Source organism: Mirounga angustirostris, unplaced genomic scaffold (assembly GCF_029215605.1).
Source record: "Mirounga angustirostris isolate CCGP_5_RB_7025 unplaced genomic scaffold, mMirAng1.0.hap1 SCAF_5, whole genome shotgun sequence".
Taxonomy (NCBI): Eukaryota; Metazoa; Chordata; class Mammalia; order Carnivora; family Phocidae; genus Mirounga; species Mirounga angustirostris.
Window position 1 is genome coordinate 89,319,632 of NW_026991713.1, and position 17,663 is coordinate 89,337,294.

General features: G+C 36.2%; 1 protein-coding gene across 6 annotated transcripts in view; it reads left to right on the forward strand.

The window, feature by feature from the left end:
- Window positions 1-17,663, forward strand: part of EPS8 (EGFR pathway substrate 8, signaling adaptor) — a 177,930-nt gene that overhangs the window by 150,013 nt on the left and 10,254 nt on the right. For 5 of the 6 annotated variants that reach the window (XM_045873804.3, XM_045873803.3, XM_045873808.3 and 2 more), the window contains 4 exons: window positions 2,302-2,432; window positions 5,513-5,621; window positions 6,509-6,652; window positions 15,675-15,888. In XM_045873804.3, coding sequence (XP_045729760.1) covers window positions 2,302-2,432; window positions 5,513-5,621; window positions 6,509-6,652; window positions 15,675-15,888 — 598 coding nt within the window. The remainder of the gene's footprint in view (window positions 1-2,301; window positions 2,433-5,512; window positions 5,622-6,508; window positions 6,653-15,674; window positions 15,889-17,663) is intronic. The other variant, XM_045873807.3, reaches the window with a different exon arrangement.

Here is a 17,663-nt window from a genome sequence, read left to right on the forward strand (position 1 = left end):
ACATTGAAGTTCTATTAGCAAATTGTAATTACACAATACAGTGTTATCAGCTGTACTCACCATGTTTTACATTAGATCCTCAGACCTTATTCATTTATAGCTGAAAGTTTGTACCCTTTTACCAACTTCTTCTGATTTCCCCCAGCTCTTGGCAACCACTTTTCTACTCTGTTTCTATGAGTTCAACTTTTTTTTTTTTTTCGGATTTCACATGTGAGTGATACCATGCAGTATTGTTCTTTTCCTCTTTGGCTTATTTCACTTAGCAGAATGCTTTCAGAGTCCATCTGTGTTGTTGCAAATAACAAGATTGCTTCTTTCTCATAGCTGAATAATATTCCGTTGTATATTTATACCATATCTTTACCCATTCATATGTTGATGGGCACTTATCTTGTTTCCGTATTGTGAACAAAGCTGCAGTGAACATGGAGATGCAGATATCTCTTCAAGATCCTAATTTCATTTCTTTTACTATTATACCCAGTAGCAGGACTGCTGAATAGTATGGTAGTTCTATTTCTAATTTTTTGGGGAACCTCCATACTGTTTTCTTTTTTTTTTTTTTTAAGATTTTATGCATTTATTTTGAGAGACAGAGAGAGAGCTTGTGTGAGCTGGGTGTTGGGAACAGAAGCAGACAGAGAGAATCCCAAGGAGACTCCCTGCTGAGCACAGAGCCGGACACAGGCTCAATCTCATGACGAGGAGATCCTGACCTGAGCTGAAATCAAGAGTTGGACGCTTAACCAACTGAGTCCCCTAGGCAATCTCCTCCATACAGTTTTCCATAGCAGCTGCACCAATTTACATTCCTACCAACAGTGTACAAGGGTTTCCTTTTTTTCCCACATCCTCACCAACACTTGTTATCTCTTGTCTTTTTGATGATAGCCATCCCAACAGGTGTGAGGTGACAACTCATTGTGATTTTGATTTACATTTCCTTGATGATTAGTGATGTTGAGCACCTTTTCATGTACCCGTTGGCCATTTGTATGTCTTCTCTGGAAAGATGGCTATTCAGTTGCTTTGCCCATTTTTTAACTGGATGGATTTTTTGTTTTTTTTGTTTTTTCCTCTTGAGCTATATGAGTTCTTCATATATTTTGGATTTTTAGTCCTTATCAGATACATGATTTGCAAATATTTTCTCCCATTTTATAGTTGCCTTTTCATTTTGTTGATGATTTAAGCTAAGGTATTTAAATGGTGAAAACTGTTTCTTTGCATTTGTGTGTTAAGCATATTCTAAAGGAGTAATATAGTGTGGGTATTTTGACATCCATGCTAGTCCATTGGAGAAACCTCACCTACACCATCTGTGTTTAAACATATCCCTACTCCTGCCAACTCTGTCATTAGGATGAACTATAGTAAACATGTATCTAAGACTTTTCTAAAACATTTCCAGTTTCAAATATTTTACCCTAATGAGTTCATAAGCAATTTAAATAGCCAAGGACTTCCAGTACTTCATGGTCTATTGTGCCTCCTCCATACTTGATTACATATAAGGAAACAGCATAAAATCTTTACATGAATGGGTTTTTTTTTTTGGTCTCTGTTTCTTATTTTCCCCATAGCTTTGAAACCATGTGCTCACTGGGGCCCGTAGACCTCAGTTCCCCCTCCTAGTAGCACCCAGTGGGCTCATGTTGGAATTGGGTAACTACAAAAAACAATTACTTCAGCATTGTCTTATCCTGTATTGATTGTCAAGATTAATGTGTTTCTGTCTTTCTGTATTTCCTTCTGTCTTTCTGTATTTCCCTCAACAGTAAATCTGATAATAGTAGCTGCCATTTTTTAAAAAATAAAAAAAATAGGTTCTGTGTATCTTTAAAAAATGAAATGTAGTATAATTTTAATGCAGGGTTTAGATGATTTTCATGTGGTATTATTTACTTTGCTAGAGTGGTAAGGGTCTGTTCCTTAAACACAGAGAGCAAGGGGGAAGAGTTTTATTGTTGTTTTTAAACCAGTTTTATTTTATGTAAGCCATTAAAGTCTACCTACTACCAAAATCACTTATTACTGAAATTCCTGAGGAAAGAATATATTGCTTGTATACCCACTTATTTTCAGAATTACAATTTAGCTTTGGTACTAATGACTTTCCTGTTATAAATAGGTCTTTGACCAAAATATATCACCCCCTTTTCATAACTTGTTAATAATGGTCAAACACTTGAAATTGAGAAACTGATCACAATATAGTGGAAGATTTTGTTGACTGATATTAGTGGTCATTCCAATAGCCTTAGCGACTCTTTAATCTCTCTTCCCTCTGTCTTTCAGCAGTCCAGTGTATCAGAGTATCCTCCAGCTGATGGGTATGCATTCAATAACATGTACACAAGAGGGCCCCATCCGGACCAAGGGGAAGCAGTTGTGGCTTTTAAGCCAACTCCTAATCGCCACGTAGATAGGTAACATTTCATGGGCACCACTTGGAGAGCTGTGGATAACTGTCTCTGATTTAGTGCAAATAGAGGTCCCGGTGTCTGCATTGTTCACTACTTCTTTAAACTTTCCATCTGTTAATTGTTTCAGTTGTTCCTTTATAGAATTGGCTCTGATAAACAAAGCCTCTATTCTATAATTCTTACTGGAAAACCTCCAGCCTATAACTCTAATTTAGTGCAAATGCCTTTGGATGACTTTCCCTTTTCAAAAAGATGCTCTGACAAAATCTGAATTAAGAAAGAAGAATTGTTTTTGAAACTCTCCATTAGTTTATACCAGATGGTCTCTAAGGATCTTTCTAGCTCTGTAACTTTTAAAGGAAACAATTTCCATCATTCTCTCCCCCAACAAAAACAAATCCTCCTTTAGATAGACCTATTTCTAAGTATAAACTAAATATTTAGAAGGAGTCAGTGCCTTATTTGCCATTCTTGCCATTTCATCTTATTATATTGTATTTTTACTTTCCAGTTTTATATTTCATTTATTTTCCCATAGTTTCACTCTTGAAAAAAATTCAGTGTGGGCAAAGATGGAGAATTGAGATGGAGGAGAAATAAAGGCACTGGAGTAGGTTCACCTCTTCAGTCTTGTTTACCAGCCTCAGCTAATGAGGTTGACATTGTGGCCAACCCGTCTACAAAAGAGAAAGAACAGGAAGTGAAAAAAAAAATATGGGAGAATGGTCATTCAGATGAAGTGGGGTAGAGAACTTGCCCTGCTACCTTCCTACCTCAAAGCCTCACTCACCCTGAATGTTGCATTCCCTTTCCTTCTTCTCATTATACCTTTTTCTTAATAGAATCTAAAGAAGATGGGATTTAAAATGTTTGATTTTTGTTAGGAATGATAACGGAGGTAGTACTTAAGTAACTGGTGTGGAAATTTTACAGATATTACCTAAGGACACCAGTAACATATTAGATTGAGTATAAAGTCAGCAATGAAGAATACATTTTGAAAATGCCAACATATGAAGGAAGTTTTAATTATAGATTCAATTTTTAGTAGATAATACATGAAAATTATTTTTGAAGTTTAAAAATTATTTCATTGAAATTCTTCTTGACTAACTTACTACTCATCCTAATATTTTCCTTTTCTTCTTTGGAATTTGCTTTTATAATTATTTTTATTACCCTAAACTCTGTTACATCCCTGGAATGCAGTAAACGCCATGCAAAGTATAGGCATTCTTCAGTGAAACTTACCATGCCATTAGGTAAACCACCTGTTGAATTTAGAGCCCTCACCTTTGAGGGGTTATAGTTTACTGGTATCCAAAAGCAGTTTGTGTTTTAGAGTTGTCTCCAATCATTGCAGACTCCACATCAGCTCTCTATCAAGTGCATATTTATTACTCCAAAGCCATACATTTTGATACATTATAGATCTCTTAAGAAACTTTCATGTATCTGAAAAATTACAAAGTATGATTTTCAGATTGATTACTGTGGTCAGTATCATAGCTAAATTTAATCTGTAGTGGACAAGAAATTGTAAACCATGAAGATTTGTAGATTCTAAAGCACTTTACAAAGTGCATGCTGGGCAGTCACCTCTGAGACACTCAAGATAACAAAGACTTCAAGAACTACAGCAAACTTTTCTTTTTAACTTGCTGGTTCAGATACACAGTGGCAGAGAGTTATTCTATCTTTTGTTATAGTGTACTCAACTCTCTATTATTAATAGTGATTGTTTTCTAGATCACGGAAGGGGGGAACTTGAGGGGAAGGAAGAAAGGACACTGGAATTACTGCTTTTCTGACTTTTGAAGTGGTTGAACTCCGCCCCCCCCCCCCCCCCGCAAATGAAATCTAAGTAGAATGTAAACATATAAACTAGGGAATAGGGGTGGGAAGCCCATGGAACAGTTTTTAAATTATTATTACTATACAATAATTATTTGCCTATAATGTTACTTTTCTCACTTTTTCTTATTTTTTAATATATCAAAAATGGCCAATTGGTAGCATAGCTTAGGGGCCATTTTTTTCATTGTCCCTCATCTCTTCTGGAGTTGCTAAGAGATTGCAGATTACCTGTGATGACATGATACATTGTGTCCACAATTATAATGCTGGCCCTGCTGTGATTCCAGAGGACCCTGGTGGGCCACTTGACAGGGAATGATGAACAAACATCTTTAGTTCCTTTCTGCTTTTTCTCTTGTAGAAATGAGTAAGGAAATGTGGAAAGGTAAATGAAGGAGAAGAGGGAGTAAAATTAATAAGAAACAGTTAAAGTTATTTTATTACTGAAATGAATAAACTATTATCAGTACATTGTTGATATACCAAGTTTTATTGTATTATATATAGAAGTATTTTTAAAATTATGTTAAATCTATTAATGGTCATTTAATGATTAAAAGGAAGTATTTGGTTCTTTGAGAAAGTTTTGTTTTTAAAAAAACATAGGACTCTTGGACCTGTTCTTACTATTAAAATAAGTTTATAGGGAATTAATTAATTAGGAAGTGTTATTAGTCTTGTACGTAATCTACACCTTCCCTTGCAATTTAGGAACTGGACAGAGCTTTCATGGTCAATAAAAATTGACAGTCATAATTTTTTAATATGAATTAAAGACATTGCTTGAATTAGTGAAATAAACATATAATTTAAATTACCACCATGGAAATTATCTTCATTCTCCTTTAGTTTTATAAAAAATGCTATCATTGATCTTTGTCCCAGTTCTTCCATGGTGGAGATGCTAACTGACAAAGCAATATCCCAGTATATTTAATGGACAAAGAACTCATAGATTTGTGTTCTAGATTTGGCTTAGTACCCACTAACCTTGTGATTTTGCATTATTTATTTTTGCCCTAGCCATAGTTTGCTCATTTTAATAGTGAGAACTCCAAAGTTTTTTTTTTAGTTCTCATATTCTATGTAATGTGATAAGCTAAACTACTCTTGAAATAATTTCTCAGAATGTTTTCTGGTAGGAATTAGCTTGCCTTGATGTTTTACTTCTATTTTTAGCCTTTAGGGAGAACTAGCTGAATGATAATTTCTTTTTCTTTTTATAGAAATTATGATCCACTCAAAGCACAACCCAAGAAATATGCCAAATCCAAGTATGACTTTGTGGCAAGGAACAGCAGTGAGCTCTCAGTTCTAAAGGATGATATTTTAGAGGTAATAGAATTTTACCTTTTTTATACTCTTAATAAAATGGATTTATTGTATTCCTCTTTTGGTATATATCTAAACCTTCCTCAAAGAAATGCGGAGGTCAAGAAATTATTCTTCGGTGTTATTTTATTTTATCAAGGATAAAAGTATATTATAGATGCTTATATCTATTTAGGAGGGGGAGCTGCTTTATCTTATTTTTTTGTTTGTTGGGTTTTTCTGGGGGAGGGGGTGGAGGACAGAGATGGGGATGTGGAGGACAGAGGTTCGATTTCTTGGCTTACTTTGTCCTCTTTCTTCTTCTGGGCTTTATTCATTTTGTAACCAAGGCTAGTTATGTAGATGCATCATAATATTTTAATAAGAACACTTTTTTTTCTTCCTGTCCTAGTACCCTCGCACAAATATACCATCAGCGAGTAAGCTAATGATTCTGGGAATAATCTACCATGACTCCCAAATCTCTTTCTTAGGTCATAACGGAGAGTTCATCTTTGATAAATAATGTAGGATAGTGACAATGGTTTTTGTGAAAAGTAGTGGTTTTCATACTGTCCCTTCCTATTCAAAGGATGTAGACAAAAGACCTCTCCAAGCAAGTCATCTTAGTCATCTATAAGTACTTCAGATAATGCAAATAGTTCAACATTCTTGGCAGGTAATGAGGACCTCAGGTATATTCATGATAGTGGTGGTTCCATACCTGTCCTATACTAGTGATTATAATTATTAGTGTAACTCCTGGGAATCATTCAACCCACAGTATGTTGATAGTAAGCCAGTTTATTAAAAGTGAAAAGAGTTTCTTGGTCTAAGGAATGAAAATTGAATTTCTTTCATAGATTGGTTTTGGTATGGAATGATGCCTTTATCTTTTTGCGTGATGACAGATCCTTGATGATAGAAAGCAGTGGTGGAAAGTTCGAAATGCAAGTGGAGACTCTGGATTTGTGCCAAATAACATTTTGGATATTGTGAGACCTCCAGAATCAGGATTAGGGCGTGCTGATCCACCTTACACGCATACCATACAGGTATTTACGACTTTTTACCAAAATTTAACTTTTATAAACTTTCATATTCATCACTTTTCAATGGTATTTAAATACCTTTTGTGTATTAATCATTTTGAGACTTAATTTGTTGTACAATTTGTATAGTTTTTTTCCTAGGGTAATTGAAGGGCAATGGTGAAAGATACAGGGAAGAATATGTTTTTTCTGATTTATTTCTTCAGAGAATTGCTCACAGTGTTTACCAGCAAGTGACTGTTTCTCTGAATGCTATTTTTTTCCCATCCTACAATGCTCCTGACATGTGGAGAAGCAGTATTTCTGCCTCTTCACTCTTGCCCAGAGCCTTCCTATCCAGTGGCTTCCTCTGGATAGTGGGTGGCACTGTGACAGCTGGGGTGTCCAGCAGCTCATCTTCTCCATCTTTTGCCCTCATTCTCTTAAATGTTCCGCCACTGACTAACTTGAACTTGCACTCTTCTCACCTTACACTAACCCATGAGTATTCAATTGGGCTATAATACTTTTCCTGTCTTGATTTTATGATTAACATACACTTATGATATAGGGTAGATAGGTCAGGCTCTCTCTCCTTGGTCATAAGTAAGTTTTGCCACATTTTCAGGACTTTGGTGACCCTGGGTATCTCATTCATCCTATCATCTGAACTCACTCATTATTAAACCCTTGGGATTTTTGACCTGTGACAGAATCTCTAGAGTCTGGTCTGCTAGCAGAGGCAGAATGGAGGGAAAATCTCAGGTGTAGCCTGTGAACCTATGGTGGCTTCTATATCGGGCCCCCAGGAAGAATTATTTTAATTTTCAGACTCTTGAGCAAAAGATCACAGCTGATGTTGTGCCATAAATTTGAGTAGAAGCTACATAGAATAAATATGCTGTGAAATAGTTAATTTTCTTGCCAGGTCTAGGCTTAGTAAGATACAGATTGTCCAAACCTAGAATTGTGATCATACTCTGCCACTGCCATGACCATTCATTTAGTTATTTTTGGCTCCTCATGGCGTTCAAGTTGAGTACAGGTCCTGTACTTATTTAGAGTGACCTTTGGCCTTATTAGAATCCAAGAGTCAAGCAAACTTAAAATAAAGAATTCGTGTCCAATTTATGTATCTTGATGACCTAAAGTGATCGCAGTGGAAATTCTGTTTGCTTGTTTTGTCTGGTCTGATGTGCATATGTATTATGTACTTAATTTATGTTCATCATTTGTCATTAGCTGTTGATGCCAAAGAAGGAGTTTGAGTTATTCAAGGTATGGTCTGCTCTATTTCCTGTGGATTTTTGAAGTGAATTTTCTCACTTAGTCTGAATACCTTTTTCTTTCTTAACTTCTTTTCTGATTTTGAGTTGTAGTTACTTGACATAACATAGGCTCCTGCCTGGTTTATAAATGCCAGTTCTTTACATTCTTTCCTGTAGAGATTTAGACCAAATGCCTTAAGCAGTGTTAAAGAGTATATGCTTGAAATATATGCCTAAAACGGTGATAGAGAGTATATACCCTTTGAACTTATGGAATGTTTTTAGCAATTAGCTTGTGAGAAGCTATAAGAAACACTGTTCACAAAGGTTATCCCTGGATGCTGCATATGATAAGGAGCCAAGAGTTTATACTTTAGAGTTAAAAACAATTACTCAAGTTTGTGTGTGGGGTGTGTGCGTGTGTGTGTGTGTGTGCATGGTTGCTAGGAATAAGCAAATCCAATACAATACCTAAAACTTGTAAATAATATCAATTCTAAGTATTTTCTCCCACCTGAGATTTCCTAATGAATTTAACCTCTTTTACCTTTGCCTATTTATGTGCAGTCTTGTCTTTATCTTCAATTCTGACTCTTGGCCTGAGCCATCAGTTGATGTTTCTGTTTAATGGTTGCTTCTGTTTAAAACTGAAGTAAAACTATTAATCCATATCCTAGGTAAGGAGAGTACTTTTTGAGAGCATAAAAATCTATCCCTCTTTTCTTGAACAGAGCCTCATCTTATATTTTTGTCAACTTTGGCACAACCAAGAAATTTTTTAAGTGCTCACAAGTTTCAGGAGTTTGTTTTGCTACTTTATGTAAATAGAAATGTGTGGGTATTGCCTGCTTGGGCTGTTTCCTTTTAAACTTTTCAACACTATCTGACTGTCTTCTAAAAATTTCTGGATGCAACTCTGAATACATAATGCATGTGGAAACATTATAGAAGCTGTGTGTGTGTGTGTGTGTGTGTGTGTGTTTAGGTTAAGAGCCCTACTTTAAAAGATTTTATTAAACGCAGTTTATTTTTTAACAGCTCCTGAAAACTTTGGGCTGAGCCCAACAAAACCACCAAAATTTTGTAAAATTTTAATAAGTAGGCTTGACAATCTGCTAACTGGCATAAATCCTACTCTAAAAGAATTCCTCTTCTCAAAGCATTTGTAATAAACACACACACAGTGACTAGATAAAGTAAGCTGGAAAAGAAGAGCATCCTTGGAAATATATGCCAGCCACTTTATATCTGTAATAACAGCGTTAGCAGTTATTTATCTAAAATATCTAAAATATCTAAAGAAATATCTAAATCTTTATCTAAAATATCTAAAGAAAACTCTGTAGCTTATTTTGAGATGATAATTAAAGGTACCCCCATATTTATGTAGATTCCAGTGATCCTTAGAGAACTCCACTGGATTATAGACAAACCAACAAGCAATTCTGTGTCTTATTCATCTCTTCATTCATTCACCTCCCAAATATTTATTGAGTGCCAGGATCTTGCATTTGATGAAAAGGAAGGAGGACAGAAAGCCTAGCATTGAGCAGATCCTCCAAAAAAGCCTGCACCCCATCTGCCACGGCTTTGCTCCTTTGTGCTTGGAGTATGACGAGCGGTGACCCTCTCTCTCCTCAGAAATGGATGACATACTTTTTCCCTGGTATCTTCTCTTCATTGAAATAAAAATTTTGAAGGAATTTAAGGAAACTACTTCTTGCAAAAACATTTTAGATCCCTGTACTGTGCTGCAGAAAGATCTGTAGTGCTGAATTGCTTCAGATCCCTTCACGTGCACAGATAGCAACAGTATTACCTCCCAAGTAGCAAGTGCCAGTGGTCAGTGCTCACGCTGTGGGCCAGGCATTGCTTAAGGACTTCACAAATACTCAGTTCCCACAACAAATCTGACGAAGTTAGGCGCATTTTATATATGAAGAAACTGAGGTATGGGAAAGTAAGTCACCCATAGTTACATAGCTGCTTGAAGCCAGGATTGGGAACCCAGAACTCTGGATTCAGAGCCCATGGGGAATCGGGCTTAGAAAAGAGTGTTTTCTCATTTTGTATTTACATATGGTTTTCACTACATGAATGCTTCAGGGACATTTTCTCAAAATAGTTTTACCATGCATTGTCCTGTGATAAAAGTTAATCTGATAGTTAACCATCCTCAGAATGGGATTTCTGCCTTACCCATCAGTTCCTTGGATTTCATCAATTCTTTCATTTTTTTTCATCGTTTAGGAAAACAATCCAAGTTACATAATTTACTTAGAAAGTAGACATTTTGTGAATGGTCAGAATAAGGGAATTAGCTGTAAACTGTTCCATGTAGCATCTATAAGTCACCAGTGTTTTGAAAATGCACAGAGTTGTGACTCTTCCTTTTTCATACCCCCGTGTTTCCTGTGAGGACTAATGGCGGTCCCTGGGCAGGGGTGGGGGTGGGGCAGCACTTGTCTGTTCACACACTTGGGGTTAGAGATTCTCTTCTGACAGCAGGGATGCTAGTACCTGCAACAGAAGTTAATAGGTGTGGAATTGCCACCTGATGTCCCTGAGAGTCTAGGTTATTTAATATCCTCACATTTGGAGTGATTTTTAACAGCTCTGTAAAGACTGCCATTCCCACCGAATGTGTTTCCCCCATGGGTTCCACAAAATTTTAAAAATAAAAGGGAGGGAGGTAATGAAGAATTTATGAAAGATTTGGAACACTAAAAAAGATTTAGCGAAATCACAGGGAAAAGGAAGTAGGTGCTTACGAGAGATTATGGAGAAATGAAGATAAATGACATACGTGTTGATAAAAATTTTGTTGTTGAGCATTCTAGGACTTTGTTGTATTTTAGCTGGGCAACAGATGGATATCCAGGGTGCTTTCTCCCCATCTGGAATCTACTTGCCACGTAAAGTTTCCTGATATTTCTTTTGACTTGATTCCCAGACCTCTGGCACTGTGACTCTTCATCTACTCGCATTACCTTCTTGCCCATATAGATTCTCTTGATGTATGAGAGCAGAAACTGAACCCTCCCTGCTATTATTTCTGGTGTACTCAAAGGCTTGACTAAAGTCTTTCATTTATTATTATTAAGTCTATGTGCTTATTATTATTATAGATACTCTTACTCTACCAAGGTGCAAATAATTATGATTATTTGGTCACTACGGTCCCGTGAATTAAACAGAAAGTTTCCTGTCTTCTGTTTCCTAGCAAGAGATACTGTGATAGTACGGAAAAAGCCCCAATCTAGATATTGATAATCCAGGATTCTAGTCCTGGTTCTGTCACTAACGAGCTGTGTGACCTTAAAGAAAGCGTTTTATTTTTCTGTGCTCCAGTTTGCTCAGCTGTGAAATGGAGGGGGTTGTCAACTTTCATGATCTCCACACTCCAGTCTAGATATAAACATTTGGTATTTTTCTCTATGCATGTTTAAATAGCCCTAGATTAGAAAGGGAAATATTTCCTCTGGGTGACTTTTAAACCCCTAGTGGTACTAATTTCACCCCATGTTATGAATGCTCTGTTTTTCAAGCTCAGTCCCGATATTCAGATACTGCTAGATAGACAGTGACCATTTTACTAAAGATGTTTTCATATTCATTCCAGCAGACCAACTTCCTGATAATATTCAGTTCTTTAAAATGTGTTTTTTAAAATTAATCTCCGAACATTCTATTCATCTATTAATTAGAGGCATGGTTTTTAGATAAGCATGCTTACTTTTTACTTTGCCTTATGTGTTGACATTTTCCCAAGTATTTCTTGTAATAATTTGAATAGTCTTCTCCCTCCCTCTCTGTTGTGTGCTCTCTCTCTCTCTGTCTCTCTCTATATATTATATAGATATAGATGACCACATATGATTACTATTTATATATAGTAATGACTGCCCAACATGCACATGTGCAGAATTATAAAATTTTGTTTGTTTACACTGCTTACAAGTTTAAACCTAAAGCTCACTAAATGATATATATTTCCTTTTGTAAAGTCAGCTTTTAAAGAGGGATTAGCCTTATATTTAATCTGCTCTAATTGTGTTCTTTATAAGTTGTAAGAATAAGATGAGCCTATCTTAATATTTTAAAAACACAGTACACTAACGTACGAATAGTTACTGAAATACTCTATACTCTTTATACTGTAGCATGATTCTATATAATTAGTTTCCATGGCTAGATAAGAATGATGGAAACTAATTATATATTTACAAGCACCTTCACTGGTTGATTGGTGGGCAGGTAATTTTACTGTCAAAAAACTAATTTGCGCACGTGTTCTGATATTTGATGTGAATTGTAATTGATATTATTTTAGTTCCATCTCCTGTGTTAACTTTCTCATTTGATTTGATTTGCTCCATTTTCCTAATAGCAATTACTTGGCGAGCTGTCAGAGGTAACCCACATTTGTTCCCTCATGGCACTTCTCTCTAATAACATTTTTTGGATTCAGTTTCTGGACTTAACACCCTCCAAATGTTCCAGCTGTGCCTCCCCCCCGCCCCCCCCTGCAGAGTTCCAAAGAAACCAAATTTAGAGGAAAAATGTGTAGGTTAAATTTTTAAGAACAGTTCCATTTCAATGGTTTTGTTGGGCTTGCTTGCATAACTTCCCCTCTGAAGCAGTATCTTGCATGAATCAGGAGCTTATCTCTAAATAACTTTCTTTAATCCTAAGAGAATTTCAGCTTTAATGGCTAAAGAAAAGTGACTCATTCTGCCTTAATTATCAGTAAGAAAGTAGATTTGCCATGGGGTCTAGTAATTCTGACTCCTTTCAGAGAAACAGAAGACAAAGAGAAAGAGATTTTGTTTTAAACAGAATTTTAAATATATTTCTGGAAGATAAAAAGCAAGAGTTAAGAGGGTGACAGTCCCTGTACAGAAGCTGGTCCACATCAAGGTGACCAGTCATGTTGGCTTGCTCAAGGACGTGGGACTTTCAGTGCTAATACTGGGAAAGTCCTGGGCAAACCAAGAAGAGTTTGGTCAAGATTGGGGGGGGGGGGCAGGACTTAGAGCTTCAGCACTTGGTTCAAGAGAAGAAAATTCAGTGTAGTTCTGCTCTACCAGACTTCCCATATATTGAGGAGCCATCGATTTGGATCTACCTCCAACCAAAAATAACCAAGGGACAAATAATGAAGGGAGGAGCACTAAGTGGGTGGTAGGTAAAGGGGAGTGAAGGAGATTGGAAGGGACATAGAAAAGTGATTTCAAGAGTCAGTACTGATCCTCTGGTTCCTCCACACCAAGAATGATGAATCAGTTTCCACAGAAAAGCTGCCTTGGTTGCTGTTTCAGGGCAGGTTCAATGATTTGAACACTTTCCCCCCTTTTCATTCCATGGATTGGAAACATGAGGCAGGAAGAAAGGACCAAGAAAAGGGGAAAATATGCAAGTAAATTCATGACAAGTTTTCATATGGTTTCTTTTTAATCAAATATGTATGTTTTAAGCCTCTTACTCTGTTAGGTTATATAGATAAAGTTGCATGATACAGCAACGCCAGATGAATGAGATGAGGCACAAGAGTTGGTGAGTCTGTCTTCAGGCTCAGTGGTGACAGTCACACAGCATATCCCATTTTTTGCAGTATTATTTGATGGATAGCAAAACACTAGCTGCTCTTGTTTTTATGAAAGCAGGAAATTTGAATCATATCTTGGAGTGCAGGGCTGATAACATTTTCTGTTTGTTTAAGCTTTAAAAAGAGTAATTTAAACTGACACTTTTGAGATCTTAATGTGGGAATTCACTAACCCTTTATGAAATTATATGCAAAGGATATTCTTGTCAAGGGAACATTGCATATACATTAATCAGATGACTTTGGTGTGTGCTAAGTATACCATTTTGGTGATATTTGCTGTATTTTGGTTGCTTTTAAATATCTTATTGGCCCAAATATAGGCATGTTGTTTTATGGGAAATAATAACAATAAAAGTCTATTATTGAATATATTAGGAATGTTTTTAGGCCTCCAGTGCCGAGAGGGTCAGCAGTCTCTTTCTGTCCCATCTAACTTCATGGAGAGCTCTTAGCAATCTTACCCTCTATTTCTTCCCTGCCTCTTCCCCTTTCTGTCCTCTCTCCAATATCTACATCTCTCCAATATCTAGCAGCATTACAAACCCTTCTTTCACTTCTGTTTTCATGTCTGCTTTATACCCTTCCTGCTTCCTTCACCCACTGGCAGGTGAGTGGTAGTTTTTAAAGAAACAGCAGAGAAGAACCAGGGTTTCTTCCCACACCGGTTTCCACAGGTGTTACTCATTTGCTGTGAAGGCAACTATATGATGATGGTGTGATTTTTGGTTGTTTTGTTTTGTTTTGTTTTTGAGTAATGATTTAATTTTAAAATGGTGTGCGTGTTGTGTATTTTTATGTTTTTCATCTCTGTGGAAATTGGGGAGGCTTCTTCTAAAATCGATGTCACCTTATATTTGGGCCAATTTAGGAATTAAAAGTAAATACTGTTCTAACCAAAGGACCAGATTACCAAAAGGCCTGCTAATTTTGAACTTTGGCATAATTAAAATTGTGCCAGTGTAGTATCTAAACTTTACCTAAATTATAAATCATTGTTCTGTATCTTTGATTCTACCAAAAAACACCCAAAACAAAAAACAACCAAAAACTGCCTTTTGAGAATTTGGAACTTATTATAATGCAATTATCTATCAGTTAAAATTATTTTGTTTAAAGTTTTAACTCTTCTGTGGAGTTTAATAGGGAATATACAAAAAATACGGTTTTCTAATAGCCTAATGAACATGATTTAAAAATTACTGAAAGTTATTGTGTATTTTAACACATGCACCTTTCTAAATAGAAATTCCCACATGGACTTTTTTAAATACATGTTTTCAAGTAGCAGTCACGAACATTTAAAGACCATACCATTACCTTCAACACCACCTACCCCACAGCATTCCTATTGAACAAGGAAAGTTTCTGATTTTTATAAGTTAACATCAAGATGATGGCAGAAAGTGTTATGAGTTGAAAAAATTAATAGCATTTAAAAATTACTTATTTATTTTAAAACATAGTCCTTTTATCTACTGAAATATTACCCTTTTTCTTAACAAACTGCGTGGAAACAGCATAATTAAACATTATTTAATCTAGCATACTTTAAAACGAAGGAGTAGGGCGCCTGGGTGGCTCAGATGGTTAAGCGTCTGCCTTCGGCTCAGGTCATGATCCCAGGGTCCTGGGATCGAGTCCCGCATCGGGCTCCCTGCTAGGCGGGGAGCCTGCTTCTCCCTCTGCCTCTCTCTCTCTGTCTCTAATGAATAAATAAATAAAATCTTAAAAATAAATAAATAAATAAAATAAAACGAAGGAGTAAATAATGCTTTATGTTATTGATATTTAAACTTCCAGTGCAATTAGAGGTTAATATTGATGGAAATTATAAAATAATCAGAAATCTTTTGACTTGTGTGGTTCCAAGTTCAAATTTTATTTTTTTTTTTTTACATTTATTACTGTTTTTAATACTACTGTTTGCTATTGGTATGTCTTTTTGACCTCTTACTTTACATTTTGAGTTTGAGCAAATATGTGGACTATTTAAAAGATGATTTTTAATGATCATTGTATCATATAAGATTGGAGGCATGGATTTGTTATGGATTTGCAGGTAAGTTTACAAATAAATAGCCAACAATGTCCTGTCAAGTATGCACTGTTTTCCTAGCCTAGGTTTTATATTTTTGCAATTTCAAATTAGTTATTTGTCTTTTTATAGAAACAAAGGATGGAGTATGGTCCCAGACCAGCTGATACTCCCTCTGCCCCATCACCTCCTCCAACACCAGCTCCTGTTCCTGTCCCGCTTCCTCCTTCTACCCCAGCACCTGTTTCTGTGCCAAAGGTCCCGGCAAATGTAACCCGTCAGAACAGCAGCTCTGGTGACAGTATTGTGCGAGATAACCAGAAACACAAACAACTTCCCATGGACCGTAAGTTTCCCAGGGAGGCAACAATGTGCAGTTTCTTCTGTGAATTAAAAGCACTGCTAAGTGAAATATTGTTAGTTCTACTGGTATTAAACATTATGAAATATAAATAGTGGTCCTTTGTACTTGCACAGTACTTTGTAGATGGCAAAGACTTTCATCTAGTTGCTTGTCCTTCAAGTAATGCTAAGAAACAGGAAGTTCTCTCCACTCTCTGTTTTATTGTGTATACTTCTGCGCATATTCCAATATATTGTGGTGGTTGAATGTAGACTCTGGAGCCAGACATACTTGAGTTTGTAGAGTGAAACACCGTTTGTGGACATTGACTTTCAACAATTTGATAATCCTCCCTCTACTTCAGTGTCTGAAAAGTGAGGGAAAATAATGGCATCTTTTTCGTAGGATGATTGTGAGAATTTAATGAGGTATAATACATAGAAATCATTTAGATCAGTCATTCTCACCCAGAGATGGTTATACCGCCTTCCCGCAGGGAACATTCGCTATTGTCTGGAGGAATGTTTTGATCACAGTTGGGTGGATGCTACTGGCATCTAACAGGTAGAAGCCAGGGATATTTAGCAACATCCTACAATGAACAGATCGGTCCCCCACGACAGAATTATCTGGTCCAAAATGTCAATGATGCCGAGGTTGAAAAACTCTGATTTTGACCAATATGACACAGAATGAGCAGTCCAAATATTTGCTGCTCTCATCGTCAGTATGATCATCATAATTTTCCTGCTCCTCTTCCTCATATTTGCGACACACACACACCCACACTCGCTTAACACAATCAACCTGCCAATACCAGTTTCAAATTTGCCCTCTAAATTCAGGTTTTATTTGATTTAGATTTCATATGTTCCTAAAATTAACTTTGATTTGTAATATGAGTGATTTCTGTGAAAACCAGATTTAAAAAGCTTAAAAGAAAAGACACTGTGGCAAACTTTGGATTATCCTTGTTTGTACTGTTGAACAGCAGTGTAGAAAATTGGAAATTTGAAGGTAATTTTAAGATAATTTTTCTTATTATTTAATATTCAAATTATGTTTGTATATATATTATAAAATGACTTTGCTTTACCTATACTGGACATGTAAAAATTCTTAGAAAACTAGAGCCAGGAAGATATTTCTTCAATATGTGTGTATGCACATGAACGTGTGTGTATGCATATGTATAAAGGATGTCTTTCGTTCTTTCAATGTGGCTTCTCCTAGGGCTCAGTTCTGGGTTCTTCCCTCCATATAAACATACTTTTACTGTAAGTGACCAATCTATTTCCATTTCTTTTAATATTGTCCATATTGTTGGAGAAGGAATGACTCCCAAATTTGTCTTCGTATCAGATCTCATCTCTGCCATTCAAATATAAGTATTGAACTATTAACTTTATTTTTTTTAAAGGTTTATTTTTTTATTTTAGAGAGAGGAGGGGAAAGGGAAGAAGGAGAGGGAGAGAGAGAATCTCCAGCAGACTCCCCTCTGAGCACAGAGCCTGAGGTGGGGCTCGGTCTCAGGACCCTGAGATCATGACCTGAGCTGAAACCAAGAGTCGACTGCTCAACCCACTGAGCCAGCCAGGCCCCCCTGAATTATTAATTTTAAAGCTGAGATTCCTTGATTAGATTCAAAACTAAATTACCAAATCTTTTACTTCCATTTTCATCCGACATTTTTCTTATCTCAATAAACCATAGCTACATCTATTCAGTTGCGGTCATTCTTGATAAATTTTAAGAAATTTTAAAAGAAGGTATGTATA